General features: G+C 55.6%; 1 protein-coding gene across 1 annotated transcript in view; it reads right to left on the reverse strand.

Annotated features, from left to right (window-relative positions):
* NRXN2 (neurexin 2) overlaps nucleotides 1-18,591 on the reverse strand; it is a 98,361-nt gene that overhangs the window by 36,709 nt on the left and 43,061 nt on the right. The window contains exons 8-15 of the mRNA XM_011993504.1: nucleotides 16,912-17,298; nucleotides 16,493-16,696; nucleotides 9,881-9,907; nucleotides 8,219-8,338; nucleotides 7,440-7,821; nucleotides 6,630-6,820; nucleotides 4,915-5,088; nucleotides 4,400-4,519 (exon numbers count right to left, since the gene is read on the reverse strand). Of these exons, the coding sequence (XP_011848894.1) occupies nucleotides 4,400-4,519; nucleotides 4,915-5,088; nucleotides 6,630-6,820; nucleotides 7,440-7,821; nucleotides 8,219-8,338; nucleotides 9,881-9,907; nucleotides 16,493-16,696; nucleotides 16,912-17,298 (1,605 nt within the window). The remainder of the gene's footprint in view (nucleotides 1-4,399; nucleotides 4,520-4,914; nucleotides 5,089-6,629; nucleotides 6,821-7,439; nucleotides 7,822-8,218; nucleotides 8,339-9,880; nucleotides 9,908-16,492; nucleotides 16,697-16,911; nucleotides 17,299-18,591) is intronic.

Here is an 18,591-nt window from a genome sequence, read left to right on the forward strand (position 1 = left end):
CCTCCCCCGCGCCTGGACGCGCGCGCTCCTCCTGCACCCCCCTCCTCGAGAAGGGACCCTGCTGAATAATGGAACGGGATTGAGGCTAGCAAGAGAGGCCACTTTCTTCCTCCCCGCCCACCCCACCTGGATGAACCCCAATAATGCTCTCTGGCACAGCCTGCTGAGATGCCGCGGCGGCCACCTCTGCACGCACCCCTCAGAACGCACACGCACACTGAGATGTGTACCGGCTTGGGTATGGAAACATCCATGTGCCCATACGGGCACAGTGTGCGGGCAGGCACACAGGCTCAGACACATACATGCATGCATGTGCTCACAAACATGGGCACACCAACTCACTCTCAGGGGAGCATGTACACATGCTCACCGGGCATACATGCGTGCACACACACGTTTGATCACAGGCCATGAATGGCCAACATACACACAGACACCCCTGCCCTCCAAGCTCACCCTCCAAAATAAGGTCCACAGCACACAGTGCACCCAGAGCCTTCGAGGTACTCAGGAGTAAGACATGCCACACACATACAGCTCCCCACCACCTCCCCAAAAGGCTGCTCCCCCAGCCCCTTGCACAAGCCTCTCCTGGACTCCTCCAATCTTTCCTCTCCATTCCCACTGCCCCTCCCCTGGCTCCAACCTCTCTCTCCATGGTGGAGTCTAGAGGACACCTGCCCACGGAGTGTCCCACTTAGGACAAAACCCTTCCTGGGCCACGAATGTCAAGCTGAGGAAACCACTTCTCCTTCAGGATGCCCTCCAATTGGGATCTGTCCCCCAAACTTTTGGACGCCTCTGGAAAGCACCTGTGGCCCCAGAGGTAAGCACAGGGACTCCTTTCCCATTGCCCGGTATGAACCGACCGGCTCGGACAGCGGAGGGGGTGGGAAGGCTGAGGGTAGAGGAGAAGGGAAAGGAGAGAGGTGGAGAGGGCACCTGGGGGAGCTGAAGAAACAGTGCAGCAGAGTGAGGAGGAGGGCTGGGGAAGGAAAGGACAGGAGGCAGGGGTGGGTGAAGTGAGAAAGGGGAGGGGCTGGAGAGAGCTGGCTCCTGCTTATTGATTCTGAACTCCATTTGGGAGCAAAAACTGTCACCACGGGCCCCATGTGCCACCCCCAGTTCCAGGATGTAATCAGTACCCAGGACATCTCCCCAGTGCTGCTGCCAGTCCTCCACCCCTACTACATGCCAGGGCTGGATTTGGACCCCAGGCCTTTAGAAGTGAAGAAAGCGGTCCTCAGAGGCACCCAGAGGAGGCTTCCGGTGATACAGTGCTGGAGGAGAGACTGCAGGCCAGGAGCAGGGCTGGGGCCCCCAGAGGCCACGTCCCCCTGACCTCTCTATGCCGTTCTTGGGCCCCTGGATCTGGAATATAGACTGACACAGCTCTGAGCAGGCAGAAAATTTATGGTCCCACAGGGAGGGAGGGAGGAGCTGGTGGCGAGAGGAGAGGAAGGGAAACCGCCTAGAGGCCAATCAATACCAGTGAGTGGGAACTGGAGAAAGATGGGGGTGGAGGGCAAGGTTGAGAAGGGAGGGGGAGACATAGAGGGTAAAAAAGAAGGGAGACACAGAGGTGTGCAAGAGATCAATAGAGGCTGCAGAGATGAACAGAGACAGGGAGGCAGAGATGGTAAGGAACTGACTGCCGGGAGACGCAGGAGACAGGCTCTGAAAGACAGAGGAGCAAGCAGGCCTGATGGGAACACCTCAGTCCCAAATCTCAGGCCTGGGAAGTGTCTCCTTTTAGCCACCCTTTCTCATTTCATATTCTCTTTTTCATTCACTGTCCACTTTCCTCCATCATATCTTTTCTCCCCTGTCTTCCCAAAGGAGATACTCATAAGCGTTAAAGGAACACAAAGTTCACTGCACCCCCAGGAGTAGCCCCCATGTCACAAATGGAGAAATTGAGGTGGTAAGTAGGGAAAAGTTGTTCTGCAGGTGTGACCTCTCCTCACCCTAGTCTCTTCCCCACCAGAGAGCTCCAGCCCGCAGCCCCACCCTTCAGAGGACAGGACCTGCTCCTTCCACCTTTGCCATTTCCACCCTCCTTCCTCTCTTGAGACCAAGGCCTGCCTGTGCCCCCAGGGCCTCCCAGGGGTGAAGGCAGAGCTAACTGAACAGGTCTCTCTGCTGGGTTCCAGCTTGACCTTATATATCACAGGGCCCCAAGAAGACGTGCCATAGAAAGAGAGCATGAAAAACCAGAGACAAGCTAGGAAGGAGGAGTAGCCCTGGGAGAAGAGAGGATTGGGCCCCACTCCCAAGATTCCTGCCCTGCCCTCCAGGGGCGGAGATCTCAGCATTACCCCAGAGCCAGAGCTCAGAGCAGCAACACACTGAGCCCTGTGTGGCCCCCAGGTTGCACCCACCTTGTCTTAGCTCCACAGCTTTGTAGAGGCCAGTGCTTGGGGATGGTGACGCCTCCCAAGATGCGCCCTGCTCCCCAGCCCCAACTCTCCCTCCCTCCCACCAGCCTGGAACCCAAAGAAGTTGCTCTTCCCATCCCTGCTGAAAGGTGGCACAACCCCCACTTCCCATCCATCTCATGCCCCCTTTTCAGAAGGCTCCACTGTGTGGGAGTGAAGCAGTGGCGACGGGCAGCAGCGCTTCGTGATCCTGATTTCTTCCACCCCAGGCAAGAAGTGCCCACCATGGGTACCACCACCACTCCCCTGGGGACTAAATGAGCAGCAGGAAGTGACAAACAGGCGCACCTAAGTTCCAGCCGAGCTCTACCATCGACCCTCTATGACTTGGGGTGAGTAACTGCCTCTTACTGAGGCCTGGGTTTCCTTATCAGTTAAACACAAAGCCCACTGCCTTCTCTGAAGATCAAATTAAAAGGGCTTTGTAAGCTGAAAAACATGAAACTATTAGTGGAGACTGTTACCATTAAGCAACGAAGTTACCATCGTCTCCAGATCTGTGCAAAGCTGAGTTAGCTGGAGGGGAAGAGGTCCAGCCACAGCCAGGTCTCCATGCCTTGGCATTGAGGGCTGGAACACCCTCAACTGGCCATTGTCTGGAGGCTTTGGAAGGCACAGAGAGCAGCAGGTCAGGTGAGGAAAATCTTGGGGGACAGAGTGGGGATGTGGTGGTACCCAAGGGCTGGACATGCCTAAGAACACAAGGAAAGCACTGAGGGAGATGGGGTAGACATTTTTTCAAAGGGGAAAGAAAAACTAACACCACCCAAGAGCCCCTGGACCCAGTAGGTTTCTCCCGTAAGAAACTCAGGACTCATGCCCAGGTGACGAAGGTCCAGCAGTGTGGTATGGAGGCAAAGGCACTGACTGGGGTCTCACCCCAAATCTGCTATGAACTACTTCCAGAAATCGACCGTCCCTCTCCAGTCGTATTCCATGTCTGTAAAATGGAGACGCTCCGTGATATGTGTGTGTGTGTGTGTGTGTGTGTGCATGTGTGTGTTTCTTCCCAGGCAGCTGACTTTTCTGCTTGGTCTCTCAGCAGGACCCCAGGGAAGATGATTCAAGCGATGCTGAGGAGGCTGTACTCTGCCCACCCACTCCAGCCCCATCATCCAAGGGAAACGCCAAAGCTACCCCACAGAGTAGAAGGTTGCCTCTCCGCCATTCCTGCCTCAGCTGCCCTCCCTCTGCAGGGCTCTAACCAGCTGCTGGCTACCAACCGCTAGGGACTGGGAGCTGCTGCTGAACCTGCCCTCTCTGGGGAGGGGCCTCAAACAGAATGCAAGTTGGCAAGCAAATGTCCAGCCTGGGAGGAAAAGAACCAAGCGAAGACAGTAGGGAGTGACATTGTAGCTCAAGGGGACAAACTGCTGCTGGGATGCTTGGGGAAGAAAGAGGAGCCCATTCCAGGCAAACCGGCTGTCCAGCAGCCTAGCCTCCTGGGAGCCTCCAAAGCCTGTCCTCTGGGGTGTGGTCCTGCTCTCAGCAGGAAACAACAGATTCCCACTTCATGCCCTGAGGGCATCAAAGGGGGTGCAGGTTGTTAACAGCCCCCCTCCCTGTGCAATAGTGTGTCTGTGTGAGATACAAATACATGTAAGGCCATCACCAAAACCACACAGGACGGCAGCAAGTTCACCCCACTGAGGCCAACACCTTTGGTTCTAGGTGAAGGGATCAGGGTCCCATCAGCTGAGAACAAGGAGGAGAGGCTATCTATCAGTGGGCCCCTCCAGAGCTTCAGGCAGCAGCAATCCTGCACAGTCCCAGGAGAAAGACCCTATGAGGGGACAGCAGGCCGCAGCTCCCCTGGGACTCTGCAGACAAGGGATGAGAAGGAAGCAAGCAACACAGCTCCTGAGTGCTCAGAGGCCCTCTTTCCTCCCTGGCAGCCCCTACAGCTGGGAATGGACCCTGGTCTCCCCAAACCATCCCCAGCCCGCCCAGGCACTCACGATCATTGCAGACAGGGCCTCCATAGGAAGTCATGGTGCAGTCGCAGGTGAAGCCATCCCACTGCTGCAAGCAGACGCCCTGGTTGGCACAGGACTCTTCAGTGCAGGTGGTGCTGGGGCCTGGAAGGGGCAGGAGAAAGGAACACCCCTGGCTCAGCCAAGCCCCCTCTCTCCCCAGGAGGTGCAGAAGCTTCAGAGTCAGGCAGAGAGGTCCTACTCTGAGTTCTGCCTGGCTGAAAGGGCCAAGTACTGATGAGAGGGATTGGGGCGGGCGGGTCAGGTCTGCGACGCTTGGCCTTGGACTGTGACAAGGGGCCAGGGTGTGAGACAACAGGGAGGGCAAGTGACCCTTCACACACCTGTATCCCTGCCCCAGAACTGTGGGGGCAAGCTCCCATAAGGCCTGAGAAGGAAGGCCCCTTTGCAGAGCAGAGGCTACCTGCCCTGGTCTGCCTCTGCAGCTGGCGGTCCTGTAGCCAGTAGGGCCACGCCTCACTCCTCCACCCTCCACTCACCATCACAGCCCCTCTCCACCTGCCCAATGCGGTGCAGGGCGTCGGCGATGAGGTCTGGGAGGCGTCCGTTGAGGTCCACTGAGGCCAGGCAGCCCTGAAAGCCATCCCGGGAGGCCACCAGCTTGGGCAGGTTGCTGAACATACTCTTGCTCAGACCGCCAATGTACAACTCCCCTGCAAAGGGAGTGGGGTCAACCAAGGCATCCAGGTTCCCATTCCCTTCCCAAGACAACGGCATCTGGCTGTCAGGTCCTCCCAGCCCTCTCGGGCTCTCTGCGTTCCATCCCAGATTCCAGGTCCTTAACAGAGATCCAGAGACCTGCACAACCCGCACCCTCCGACACCTCTTCCTTCTCCACTTTGCCATCTGCCTGCTCCCCTCCCAGAGAAGCCCAGATGCCTGGGAGAGTGGGGGCTGGGGGACAGCTGGAGGAACCTGCTCTGTGCTCTCTCCCACACATTTGATTCCAGTTCCGGCCCGTAATCAGGGCCTTTCATAGATACGCAGCCCGATCCCCTCCACCCCCATTCCCTCCCTCCCAAAGTTTCCCATTCCCAGAACTCATTCAAGCCTTTCCCAACTCTTGGGCTGTCTCCTAGGGAGTTCAAAGCCCAGCTCCCTTCCCACAACAACTAGGGCTTGGCCTTGGGACTCTGGGAAGTTCTCCGCAACACCTGATCCCCTGCCATAGAGCCTAACCCCTGGAATCCCTGGAAGCCCTGGAAGCCCTGGCCAGCCCACAGCCCAGCTTCAGTCAAGACACTGGTCAGTCTGCTGCCCTGGCCACAGGCTCAGTGCAACACAAGACCCGCCAAGATAACCCCTGGGTTTGCTGGCACTTTGGATTCTCTGTGACACATCGCCCCCTTCTGAGAGCAAGGGGAATTCACAGCACTATGTCGGGAGATCTCACAGATCTCAGATTTGGGGGAGTGGGGCAGTTAATTCCATGGTCTCTGAGGACCCTCCCCAAGCTCTGACAGTTTGAGTCAGGCTGACGCCCAGGGGTTCCTATGGGGCTGAGGGCTACTTTGGGCATGTGCAAGAAATAGATCACATTGCCCTCAGTAGGCTCTGGAGAAGCTGCATCTTTCCTGTCCCGATGCTCAGGCCTTAGCTCACCCTCCTCTTCCCTGATCTCTCAGTTCACCCATTCTGGGGGCAGTCAATGACCGCTTCAATGACCACTGAAGAGGCCCTGGGGAATGTGGCACCCTGATGTGACCCTGGGCACACCAGGGAAGCCTACGTCCAAAATATCCCTAAGCTAGCCCAGTCAATGCCCAAGACAGGTGACTCGGGGACTCTAGCTCCTGCTACGTCCTTCGCCCCATATTGTCTACCTTACCCAGGAGGATGTTAAGCTCCCTATTCTCACTCCAGCCCTCAACCAACATAGGCTTCTCAACCTTGGAGGCCCAGGAGGTCCTTGGAGGGCCTGGGCTACCTACTCCTAGCTCTGAAATGAGGCCACCAAGCACCCTGTGAGATGCATCCTGCAACCAGGCATTCAGTGGTGAGATGCAGACTCGCAAGAGAGCCAAGCAGAACTTGAACAGGAAAATGTCAGGCTGGACATAGTGGAGACAGGGAAAGAGAGGTAGAAACTAGGGGCAGGGAACCGAGGGAAGCAGCGTCCCAGGAATGGGTACTCTCACTGGGGTGAGGGGTATCTGGGCTAGGGCCAGGCCTTTTCCAGAGGCCCCAGCCCCACCTTTGAGATCGAGGTTTCGGGCGCCATTGGAGTGCTGCGTGACAGTGCGGGAGTCAATCTTGAGCGTGTGCACGTTGCCTGGGTCCCTGGACACCACCACGTTGTGCCACTGGTTGTCATTGACTGGTTTGTCTGAGTTCCCCTTCATCAAGGACGGGCCATTCCCCAGGTCAAACACGTAGTGGATGTACCTGCCCCACAGTAGGGAGGAGACACGGGGTCAGGGTGGGGGTGATGCTGGGAAGGTGGGGTGAGGAGAAGCTATGGCTGGCAGGGGTCCTAGGTGCCATGGAAAGAAGGGATTGAGAGGGAGACCCCAGAAGAGAGGGACCAAAACCAATGGCAAGAGTGCTATGGTGTGAGGTCCTGTCATGGGGAGAATGTAAGGAAGGAGGGCCACCAAGGAGCTGGCTCTTGTGACACAAGCTCAGAAAAGGAGCTAGAGGGGAGAGGTTTGTGGGCCAGCAGGGTCCTCTGGAGGCAGGGACTGGGCTGCTCTGGGGTGGGGTCCCCTAAGGCAACAGAGGGGCAAGACTGACTTCTGCCTGTAGAGAAGATGACAGTGGACAGAGAACAGATATAACTGGGAACTCTGGCAAGGAAGCAGCTGGGGAGTCAGCAGAGTGGAAGAGGGCGTGCTTCTCCATCTTGGCTGAAGAGGGAGCCTCTTGACTTATGGTTGGGGACCTGAAACTTGACTTGTGATCTAGGGGGATCGGACACCTCAGCCAGTAGCTGGGGGAGCTGTATGTGGTTCAGCAGGGGGCGGGGGCCACTTCCTTGACAGCCGTGCAATGCCCAGCCCCTCACCCCTTGACCAGCTCGATGACAATGAAGTCATTGCCGTTGCCTGAGTTGAACAGGAGAAGCCCATCAGGGGCCGTGGTCTTGAACTGGAAGAAGAGGTGCATGGAAGCATAGGCTTGGAGCGTAGCAAGGGCCAGGTAGCTGCTGCGACTCTTGAAAGTGACGGGATCAGCCACGATGGCACGCAGGCCAAAGCGAGCATTGAGCTCGCAGTAGGTGATGTCACCATCCTTGCACTGGTCCATGTAGGGCTGGCCGTTGAACACCAGCCCACTCAGGTGCCCGATGAAGTTGGAGGGCACCACGGAGATAAACCGCCGCTCTGTCATGATGCCCGTCTCAATGTTGTGGAACTCCAGCCGAGTATGGGCTCCTGCCATCTGTCCTGCTCAGGACAGGAGACCAAGATGAGGGGGACGGCTTTGGGGCAGGGCTGGGGCTTGGGTTCCCAGGAGCCCCCCCCTCCACAGGAGGGCCACCCATGAGTGACATGAGCAGAGATGTCCTCAGCTAGGCACTAGCAGTCAGCACAGCTCCAAGAGGAGTGGCAGGACTCGCCAGTCAAGAGCCAACAGGCTGCCAGGGGAATGCTGCCTGCAGGGAGTTGAAATCGTTCCTGGGGTCCCGATGCCCATAACATTCACCCCGAAGGAGAAATGGCAGAGGCAGCTCGCCAGAACACCACCCTAGGAACAGCAGCCCAGGCAGTGGTCACCAAGTACAACAGGGCCAAGCATAGGTCACTGGAGATGTGTCCACCTCCCTGGGCCCAGACCACCTACCCTCCACAGTCACGTTGTCCACAGACAGCTGCAGGCTCTTGCCACGCCGGACCACCCTCACCGTGTGCCACTCATTGTCATTGAGCTTGTGCCCCGCAAACAGCGTCTCGGGGCCTTTACCTGCGGCACCAAGGGGGGAGTGAGTAGGGCACCTATACATGCTCACAGCTGACTTCCTATATCACCTTGGACACACAGACAGCCTCCCCACCCCTGCACATGCCACATATGAACACATACATGACCAATGGCTCATATTTGGCCATACAACACACTCATGAATACAAGTACACACACTCATGGCCTCCCATCACAGCTGGAGTCCATGCACACGCAGAGCTTTTATATCCCAGTCATACATCCACTCTCAGGACTGCCCTTTGTGTGACTTTAGGAGGTGCCATGCACATAGAATATTAAGCGAATGGTGCCTCTAGAGTACCCTGAGGCCCTGCACACAGACACCCACACCTATGACCAACATACTCTTCCCCCAGATTGCTAAGGGCCTTCAGTGAGTGTGGCCAGAAGCTGTATTTCCAGTGTATAAACACAGACCTAAAACTCAAAACTTCACAGTACCCAAATGTAAATGCAAGCCCACAGCTTCAGCCTCCACGCACATACCAGCTCCTCCATCTACAACGGGACCCAATGGGACCTTTCTACATACACATGCCTGGTTAACGTCACACACCAGCTCACGCCACCATATGTACTGCCCATAAATATGCAGGATGGCCAGAGAGGGGAAGGTTCTAGTTCTTAGGAATTATGGCCATTGACTCAAGACCAGGCTTATCAGCTTCCAGAGTCTAAAACAAAACATACTTATCTTTCAAATGCTGCTGGACTTTGTAGCACTCCCTGGTCATCCCCGGGCCGCCCAGTGCTCACTCCAGCACACACACAGCATGCCACGCACACATGAAGAGCAGGGTGCCCGTGCCCAGCACACACAGTCTCTGTGCCTGGGCCTACCACGTACATGCGCTCGCCCACATGACCCCAAGCCACACCATGCAGAAACACCCTGAGACAGGGCATTGAGCCCAGGCGCACTGGGATGTCTGGAGATGTCCACCTGCTCACTCTCCATCTCACCCCTGCTAAGAGCCCTCACTGTCACCACAGAAAGAGCCCCCATTTGGCAGAAATTCACCCCAGTTGGCACAGGAACTGAGGAGAGCTCCCTTCACACTCTCATCCTCTTTCCCGCATACCTCGCCTTCCCCCTTGTGGCCAACTCTGGAGATGCAGCAGCTTATTCCAGCCCCTCTCAGGCTCCTGCCTGCCAGCCCTTAGGACCTCAGAGCATCGCGCCACAGGTGCTACCCAAGTCTCTGCCCCAGCCCTTGATTTCTACCTCCTCCCCACCCTCCTGCTGACTTGGGCAAAGGGTGTTCTTGTCTCTCCCTTCCTAAACCCAGTGAACATCCTGACTGCAGGCCCTCCCCCAGCTCTCCTTGGCTCTGCTTCATTTGGTCCCTCCTGCCTTCCACAACCACCCAACTCCACCCCACTGCCTGCACCCCTCCCCACACCCAAGGCCCAACCACCACTCGAGCCAGCTGCTCTTCCTCCCAGCCTCCCTCCCTAAATCCCAGCGTCCAGCATCCCAGTCCCCTTGGGTCTCTGCAGAAGAAGAGGGAAGCCACTTACTGGGTGCGCAGCCGACGCGCAGGCAGTCTGGGGGGGCCATGGGGCGGGCAGAGGGGAAGGGGAGACAAAAAGGTAAAACAAGTTTTTTTTTTTTACATCCTTCACAGGGAGGGGTGTCTGCGGGCGGGGTTCCCCCCAGGGCCACTTTCCGGGGACCACGCGTGCCCAGGTGCCCTCTTCCCTTCCTCAGTTAGACCCCTGTCCCTCCTGCCCCCAAGAGGGCTCCAACCCTCCCCAGAGCTGGAAGGCAGGGCAGTCAGATGATGGGAAGAGGGCTAGTGTCCCCCTTCTTAGAGGGAACTAGACCTCTATTGTCTGAGGGAGATGGGCACCTTGGGAATCCCAGTCGTACAGGGGATCAATGGGGGCTGAGGGCTTGACCAACCCCACATCTCCCCTGTCTTTGGGAGGGAGATGGATGGGGAGAGCCAGAGTCCCTGCATCCCCTGCTCTGGGACGACTCCCTCCTCAGAGTCCAGGTGTGACTTGTCACTCCCTGTTCCCCTCTGGGCTCTGAGCTAAATGGAGGGGTCTGCCCCAGGGCCCCCTTCCCGAGGCCATACACCTCCCAAAGCCCCAGGGGCTAGCACCACCCCTACAGGAACCTTCCTTCCACCCCTTCCTATCGTGGGAAATGCCAGGCTGCCACTGGGGATGGATCAGGGGAGTCCTTCACCCTGAAGAGGACCTAGTATTAACCTGCTTTCCTAGTCAGAGGAGCCAAGGTGACATAGATGGAGACAGTGCAGCCCTCAAAATATGACTTCTGTGAGAACAAAAAGCAGTTGGGGACAAGTAGCCACCATAAGCAAAGTTTCCTGCCCCTGCTCCAGTACTGGCATTGCTATCCTCTGATTTCAGGACTGGGAAGGTCCTATGTGGTCAGAAAGCACGTGTCTACACAGAGCTAGCAGCCCAGGGCCCTAAAGCCTCTGGCCATCTCTCTGGTTAGACACATCTACCAAAGGTGGGAGCCAGTCACGTCTTGCAGAAGAAATAGTGGACCAGCGTCCTATGAAGTCCAGATTTAAGGCCCTCAGGATGCCTGCACCACTCCATCAAACCCCAAGCCTGACTCAGCCCAAGGGAGGGGGCTGGCTGGAGCTGCAGAAATCCTTTACTGGGAATCAGGGGAGCTCAGTCCTCGTCTCCACCCTAACACTCACTAACTCACCGTGTGACCCTGGGCAAAGCACTTCTCTCCATGCCTCAGCTTCTCTGCATGTGAGCTGAGGAAATGGATAACAGTAGGATCCTGAGCAGGAAGTAGGCAGCAGGTGGACACTGGGTTGGCTTTGCCTTTCAGAGAGGGGCAGTCTCCCAGCCCTCGATTGACAGACCCAGTACCCTGGCCTCCTGTCACTCCACCCCAAACAGGCTCTGCCTACCCCACAGCCCAGGAAGCAAAGGGGGTGAGCAGCTGGCATCCCCTGGGCCCCTGAAGGTTCCTGCAGTGGAGGTAAACTGATGCCCCTGTGGCTTTGAGGGCCACGGCCCTTCGGCAGTACAGCTGAGCTCCACACGCGTTGTCAACCACAGCAGAAGAGTGGAGGCGAGCAGCCAGGACCCTGGGCCACAGCCTGGCACCAAGGGAGGAGCAGAGGAGCAGAGAAAGGTCAAAGGGCAGACACAGAGGGAAGTGAGAAGTGTCAGTGAGAGGAAGGAGGTAGAGAGAGTACAGAGAGAAAAGAGGAAGAAAATGGAGCAGAGGAAGGAGCGGCTGCACAGAGGGGACAGGGGAGGCTGGACAGAAGAGGAAGGGGAGGACTGTCAGGGTGAGGTGGAAGGGTACCAGGCCCTGGAGTCAGGTCACGGGTGCCCTCTTGGGGCCAGCAGAGTCTTCACCAATGAAGGGTCCAAAAAAGAAAAAAGGGGAGGCTGGACGGGCAAGCAGGTCCCCTACTGGGGAAAAGGCTCAAAGAAGGAGCTTGATTCTTCCCCTTCCCCAGCAAAGGAGCACCAGGAATGGGGGGTCCATCTGTCCAGAGAAAAGGTGTCAGCTCCAGGTTTGCCCCTGCAGAGACTCCACCCTCAGAAGCACAGGCTCCAGTAGGGTTTGCAAGAGCAAACGACTTGAAGATGGGCACCCAGAGGGAAGCCAGCCCCATCCAGAAGAAAGCCAGAGACTGAGAGCGAGCAGGAGAAACCCAGTCCCTTCAACATTCACATTCACCAAAGTTCAGGGGGGCACTAACTAGTAACCTGTTAACTAATGACCTGTGCCTCAAGTGCAGGGAATAGGCAGAAGTGAGTGGTCTTGGTGGCACAGACCCACGAAGGCCCTGGCTGGACACAGAGCAGGGTCGTAGTATGAACATGTGCTGGGGAGGTGAGACAAAGCAGTCTGCATGGAAAGGAACTCAGGGGAAAGAACACCAGCTTCCCAGCCCTGCCTCACCTGGGTTCCTTCCCCACCCAGGCCCTGTGGGTTGGAGACAGTGGGCCCAAGGCTCCCAGACATCTGTCTCAGAAGTGACATCACAGAGTGGCAGCATGCACTCTGTCATAGCCCTCCTTCAGAGTTGGCTCCCGGCAGCCCCCCTGACAATTATTGACCAGCCTCAGGTGGAAAGGCAATGCACCCTCCCATGACCCCAGGGATTAAAGGACTTTGGGATACAGTGTGTATTTAGCCTGATTTAAAACATGAACGAGAGTTAGATTTCTCTGTTTGATTCCAGGGGGCAGAACTAATGGGAATTTCACAACAAGTGGGAATTTCAGAAAGGCAGGATGGCACTAAGAAAGAACCACTCAATCATCAGAATGTCCATCTTGGAGGTGGGAGGTAGAAGGCCTCCTACTGGTGGGCAGTGCATGAGTGATTCACGGGGTGGGAAGGGATGTTGAAGGAGGTAACCCCCTTGCAACTCAGAAATTCTTTAATTACACCACACCCTTCATGTCAGCTGCACTGACAGCTGGGACCCCAGGGGCACATCTAGTAAAGGACAGTGCCCAGCCTGGCCTGTCCTCTCCTCCCCTTCAGGGAGGGACCCAGGCCATGCTGGGATAGGGCAAAGAATCCAGGGGACTCCACCATCCTCTAGGGACAGAGATCAACTCCCCAACTCAGGGGCTGCAGACAGCAGAGCTCAAGGAACTTGCTCAGTGTTTGCAAACATAGTGGGGGCTGAGGAGCCGCAGCAGGAGGCATGACAAGTTCCTTAGGATCCTTTGCCTGGAAAGAGGCAGCAGTGCCTTTTTGGCCCTCTCTTATCTAGCAAATATCCCATCTCTTGAGGCTAGCACTTAGCAATCCCACCAAGTGGTCACCCGCAGCCTCCGCTCCCTCTTCAGGCCCAGTCCAGGGTCTGTTTCAATCCACTGAGTGTCTATGGAGCTGCAGAGATGCCTCCTGGAGCAATAGCTTCCCTCTCTACAGGATAAGATCATGAGGCCAGAGACCAAGCCTCACCAGGCTTCTCTCTGTTCCCCAGTAGACAGTCCAGCCCAGGCCTGGGGCCTTGGTGTTGCTGCCGGTCTGTGAGGCCCTGCAAGTCCTGGGGAGTAAGCAATGGGGGACAGGAATGGGGCTCTTGAAGTGATTCACGAGGGCCAGGAGGCTGAAGGAGGTGATGCCTTGCGGCTCAGAGATTCTTTACACTGCACTCTTCATATCAGCTGCACTGACAGCTGGGACCCCATGGCACACCTAGTAGAGGACAACTCCAGTCTGTCCATGCTATGTGGAAGTGGCTCCCAGGCCTGGCTCCAAACTCAGGTCTCTATTCCAATATGGTTTTCCAAGAAGGCTGGGTGGGTCTCTACTATGGGCCTTGAATCTGCACAATGGTTTCAATGGTTTCATTCCCATTCTTCCATCTGAGCCTCAAAAGCACCACAGACGTAGGCAGAGTGAAGATTCTTATCTCCATTTTAAAGATTAAAAAGAGAGAGAGAGAGAGACTCAGAGATGGGAAATGACTTACTCAACAGTAAAAGATACCAAGGTTAGGCCCTAAGTCTTCTGGCCCTGAGCCCAGAATTCTTCCCATCCCAACCCAAGGCTTGGTGGCTGGGTAGGGACCACCTGCACGTCCATAGTGCCTACACAGGAGGAATCTATAGACAGATGTGTTTGCACCAAGCTTTTGGTCGTGGATTGTCAGGAGCCATGCTAGAGATGGCATCTCAGCTCATACATGTCAGATGGGGGCAGGGGCACAGCCAGGGGTAAGAAATGGGTGGGAGGACAGTCCTGTTATCTGTCAGTCTGGGAAGCCTATTCTTAACATGATGTGTCTTCCAAGAGGCCACCTTATTCTCTGACTTCTGAGCACTTATGTGGCACAGAGAGAAAAGTGCACCCATGGAGAGGAGAGGGTGGGTCCCAAGGGCCCACAGGATAGGTTTTCCTGACCAAAGACATTGTTTCCTGTCTAATCTTAAAAGACACAAGCTTCTTCCCAGGGGCCTAAGACAGTCCAAATAAGCAAAATGCATCTGCCTTCCCTGCAAATCTAAGGCCCCAGATTTTTCCTGCTGTGTCCCCAGCAAGCACAGAGACATGTGCTTAGATGCAGACAACACACACATGCCTAGGCAAAGTGGGGGGGAACTCACACTAGATACACAGATCTGGGCAGACTTGGAAGTATAGAGCCACTTACGGGGTTCTTGGCTGGGGCCATCCTCTTGTGACAGTTTCAGGGATGCAAGGGGCATTGTGCAGACTTGACTAGAGTGTCTCCCAGCCTGCTTTCCCCTGCAGAGCTGCTGCACACCACCTGCTCTACAGGCTGTGATTGTGGTTAGAAAGAGAGCTGAGGGGAACCCTTCAAACAACTCTGAGGCCCTGGCCACCTGCACATCTCCCCACCTCCAGTCCCCACCTCTCTCAGCAAATCTTTGTCCTAGGAATACAAAGGCCAGGTGGCCAAAAGGGGAAAAGGAAAGAACATAGTATAAATATATTTACAAGGCAATGGGTCCCCCAAAGGCCACAGTCTGTCCCACAAATGCCTTGGAGACCAACGTTAGGATGAGACTCCAGATGAGTATTTAAAAGTTCAAAGTTCGGCCGAGCACAGTGGCTCACACCTGTAACCCCAGCACTTTGGGAGGCCGAGGTGGGTGGATCACGAGGCCAGGAGTTCAAGACCAGCCTGGCCAAGATGGTGAAACCCCATCTCTACTAAAAATACAAAAATTAGCCAGGCGTGGTGGCAGGCACCTGTAATCCCAGCTACTTGGGAGGTTGAGGCAGAGAATCGCTTGAACCCAGGAGCAGAGATTGCAATGAGCCCAGATCATGCCACTGCACTCCAACCTGGGCAAAAGAGTAAAACTCTGTCTCAAAAAAAAAAAAAAAAAAAAAGGTCAAAGCTCTGTATTCTCTCCAGTCGTGTATTCTAACCTGCTCAGAAGAGCCCTGCTTCCCATCTAGGTCCAGGACATAACAGGTGACCCTGATGGCCTGCAAACTTCCAGTATGGCAGGTGCTACACCTTTATAAGCTTCTAGAGGCCAGTCTGAAATGGACAGATTTGACCTCAGCCTGAACAGCTTAGGACCTCCCATTTCCAGGGTCCCCCTGTTCTGAAAGCTCCAAAAGGGTGGGGACTGCTTATTAACTGCTGTAGCCCCTGGCTTGAAACATACCTAGCATTTATATGGTGTCCCATAAATAGCTGAATGAGTGAACCTGCTGTTTTCTTTTTGCCCCGACTAGGAGAGTTGAAGCCCATGAGGAGAACCTAACAGGCTCATGGTCTGGCCCTCATGGACACCCCAGGGACTGCCAGGTGAAGTGGAGTCAAGGCCTGCTCTCAATCCTAGGCATGTGTGGAGACACGAGTCAGCATGAGTGGCCTGAGGGGGAGGGTCAGCAGCCCTGTCTGAGGCAATGGGAAAAGCACTGAACTTTAAGGCAAATGACCCAGGTTGAGTCCTGGCTCCTCCCTCTGCCTTCACTAGCTTTGTAATGTTGAACAAGTCAATATATGAATTTCATAATCTATAAAACAGGGACAGTAACGCTTGTTTGGTGATCTAGTATCTTCACAGGACAGCCATGAGGCTCAAATGTGAAAGCCCATTGCACTAGAAAGGGGAAGACAGCACATCTGTGTGTCCAGTGTACACATATGTGCCTCCACACGCCAACACACAGACTGCTGTTTAGACTGAGCAGAGCAGTGGGGGGCAGCTGCGTGCAGAGACCAGGCCTTCCTCATCTCTGTATCTGCTACCACACTGAGCTCAGGCTTAGTATCCAGTAGGCACCAGCAAGTGCTTCTCAAATGAATGAACCAATGAATGAGTAAGTGGATGCGCCACTGACCAAAATGAGCTGTGTCATCCGTGTGTGTGCAGGACAGATGCTGCCAAGATCCACATGAGTGACCTAGGAGGGCAATTAGCATACCCCAGACACTCTGGGTCTTGCCCTTCATAGTGTCATCCAGCATGGAGCGTCACCCTACACTGTGCATCCTCACCAGGGACAGAGCTCTCAGGATCTCTGACCCAGGCTGGCACCTCCCCACCTCCAAACTCTGCTGAGGGCACCTCTTGCTGGTGCCACCTCCAGCTTCTCCAGACAGAGGCAGGTGTGGGTCAGAGACAAGGCCAGGTGAGGGGTCAGGAAGCACAGGGCAGGATGGTTACCGAGGTTGACAGTGAGCTTCATCTGCCCCCCATCCAGCTCCAGGCGCAGGGTGTCGGCAGACTCCCTGGAAGTGGTGGCCATCATGAGTCCGTAGGCCCGCTGGGACATGAAACGCAGGGACACATCTTCTGCCTCCGTGTGCATGGCGTTAGGCAGCATGATCTTCATGTACATGGAGCCATCGTAGCTCAGGACCGTGGCCTCTGCCCCACAGGAGTCGGGGAAGAGGGAAGGGGAAGATAGGCAGAGGCCAGGGGAGGGAAAAGACCAGAGAATCATTACAAGGGTGACAAGCCTAAGGCAGGTCTATGAGGGGATCCCCTAGGAGGAGGTGGCACAGGGATGGTAAGTAGGAGTTACCCTGAGAAGGAGCACAGGGATGGGAAGCAGGGACACCCAGGATGAAAACCAGCCTCACCTCTCTCACAGACCCGCCCAAGAAAGCCGGTCCCAATGCAGTCACAGACGAAGCGGTTCCAGCCTTCTCGACAGATGCCCCCATTGCGACAGGGGGCAGATGCACACTGCTTCAGCGTCTCCCGGGAGCAGAAGGGGGCGACGCCCACAGCCCCCTGAGCCTCGGCCAGGCCCCGGAGGTCTCGGCTACGCCCATCTATGAAGAGGTCCCGCACACAGCCCACGTAGCCTGCCCGGAGTGCTGCTGTCCACACCTCTGGGGGTAGGGGCAGGTCCACCCGGCCCCCCTCAGGGAGACCGCCCAGGTACAGCTCACTCTCCAGGTCCAGAATCTCGCTGTCCCCAGTTGCCAAGAATGGTGTGCTGCGACTATTCACTGAGATGGAGCCTGGGAATCAAGGGAAGGCAGGATGGAGAAAAGCCACAGGCCAGAAAGGGACATCCTGACTCTGCCAAGAAGGCCCCCACCAAGTATGGGCCCCTCTACTTTGTGCCCTGCAGCAGGCTCAGGAGGATGGGCAGCAGTCCTGGGCTGGAAGCTCAGCCTCACTCACTGCAAAAACTGCTTAACAAAGGCCCCAGGCTCAGAGGCTCCTGTGATGCAGCCCCAGCCCAGCTGCAGAATGCTGTGGGCCTCCGTCCATACCCCTCCTCCCCACCTCAGTGAGTCCTCAGAGGATATGCAGGAAGTGAGCATGCCCAAATCTTGAGCTCAGAAAGGGTTGGATCATTCACTGGGTCATTCCTGCCAGCCAGTTTCTTAGACTGGGAACCGGAAGCAGAGAACCTTAAGGAACAGAAGGGGCTGAAAGATCTTTAATCCAAGGGAGTTTTTTCCCCCAACAAATATTTATTGAGCTTTTATGACTAGATGCCAGGCACCTAGCACTTTAAATATATTATATCACTTAAGTCTCATAATAACTCTACGAATTGGTCCTTTATGATCCCATTTTGAAATGGTAGATGAGGCTTGCAGAGACTGGGGAACAGTGCCAAAGCGCCACAGTGGGGAAGGAACACAGCCAAAGTACGGTCCCAGCGGCAAGAACTCAGAGCCTGTACTCTCCACCCCTCAGACAAGAGCCCACTCTGCAGCCAGCAAGGCACACGAGCAGATTGGCTCCAGGGCCTGTGGGGCAGGACAGCAGTGAGGAGAAAGGAGGCAGGCACAGAATTTTTAGGTAGAAGAGTTCTTCAGAAATAGAGGGTGCTTGGCCGGGTATGGTGGTTCACGCCTGTAATCCCAGCACTTTGGGAGGTCGAGGCGGATGGATCACTTGAGGTCAGGAGTTCAAGACCAGCCTGGCCAACATGGTGAAACTCCATCTCTACTGGGAAAAAAAAAAAAAATTAGCCAGGCATGGTGGCGCAAACCTGTAGTCCAAGCTACTCGGGAGACTAAGGCAGGAGAATCACTTGAACCCAGGAGGCAGAGGCTGCAGTGAGCCGAGATCATGCCACTGCACTCCAGCCTAGGAGACAGAGCGAGACTCCATCTCAAAAAAGAAGAAAGAAGAAAGAAGAAGAAAGAAGAAAGAAGAAGAAAGAAGAAGAAAGAAGAAGAAGGAAGAAGAAGGAAGAAGAAGGAAGAAGAAGGAAGAAGAAGGAAGAAGAAGGAAGAAGAAGGAAGAAGGAAGAAGGAAGAAGGAAGAAGAAGAAGAAGAAGAAGAAGAAGAAG

Source organism: Mandrillus leucophaeus, unplaced genomic scaffold (assembly GCF_000951045.1).
Source record: "Mandrillus leucophaeus isolate KB7577 unplaced genomic scaffold, Mleu.le_1.0 Scaffold43, whole genome shotgun sequence".
Lineage (NCBI taxonomy): Eukaryota > Metazoa > Chordata > Mammalia > Primates > Cercopithecidae > Mandrillus > Mandrillus leucophaeus.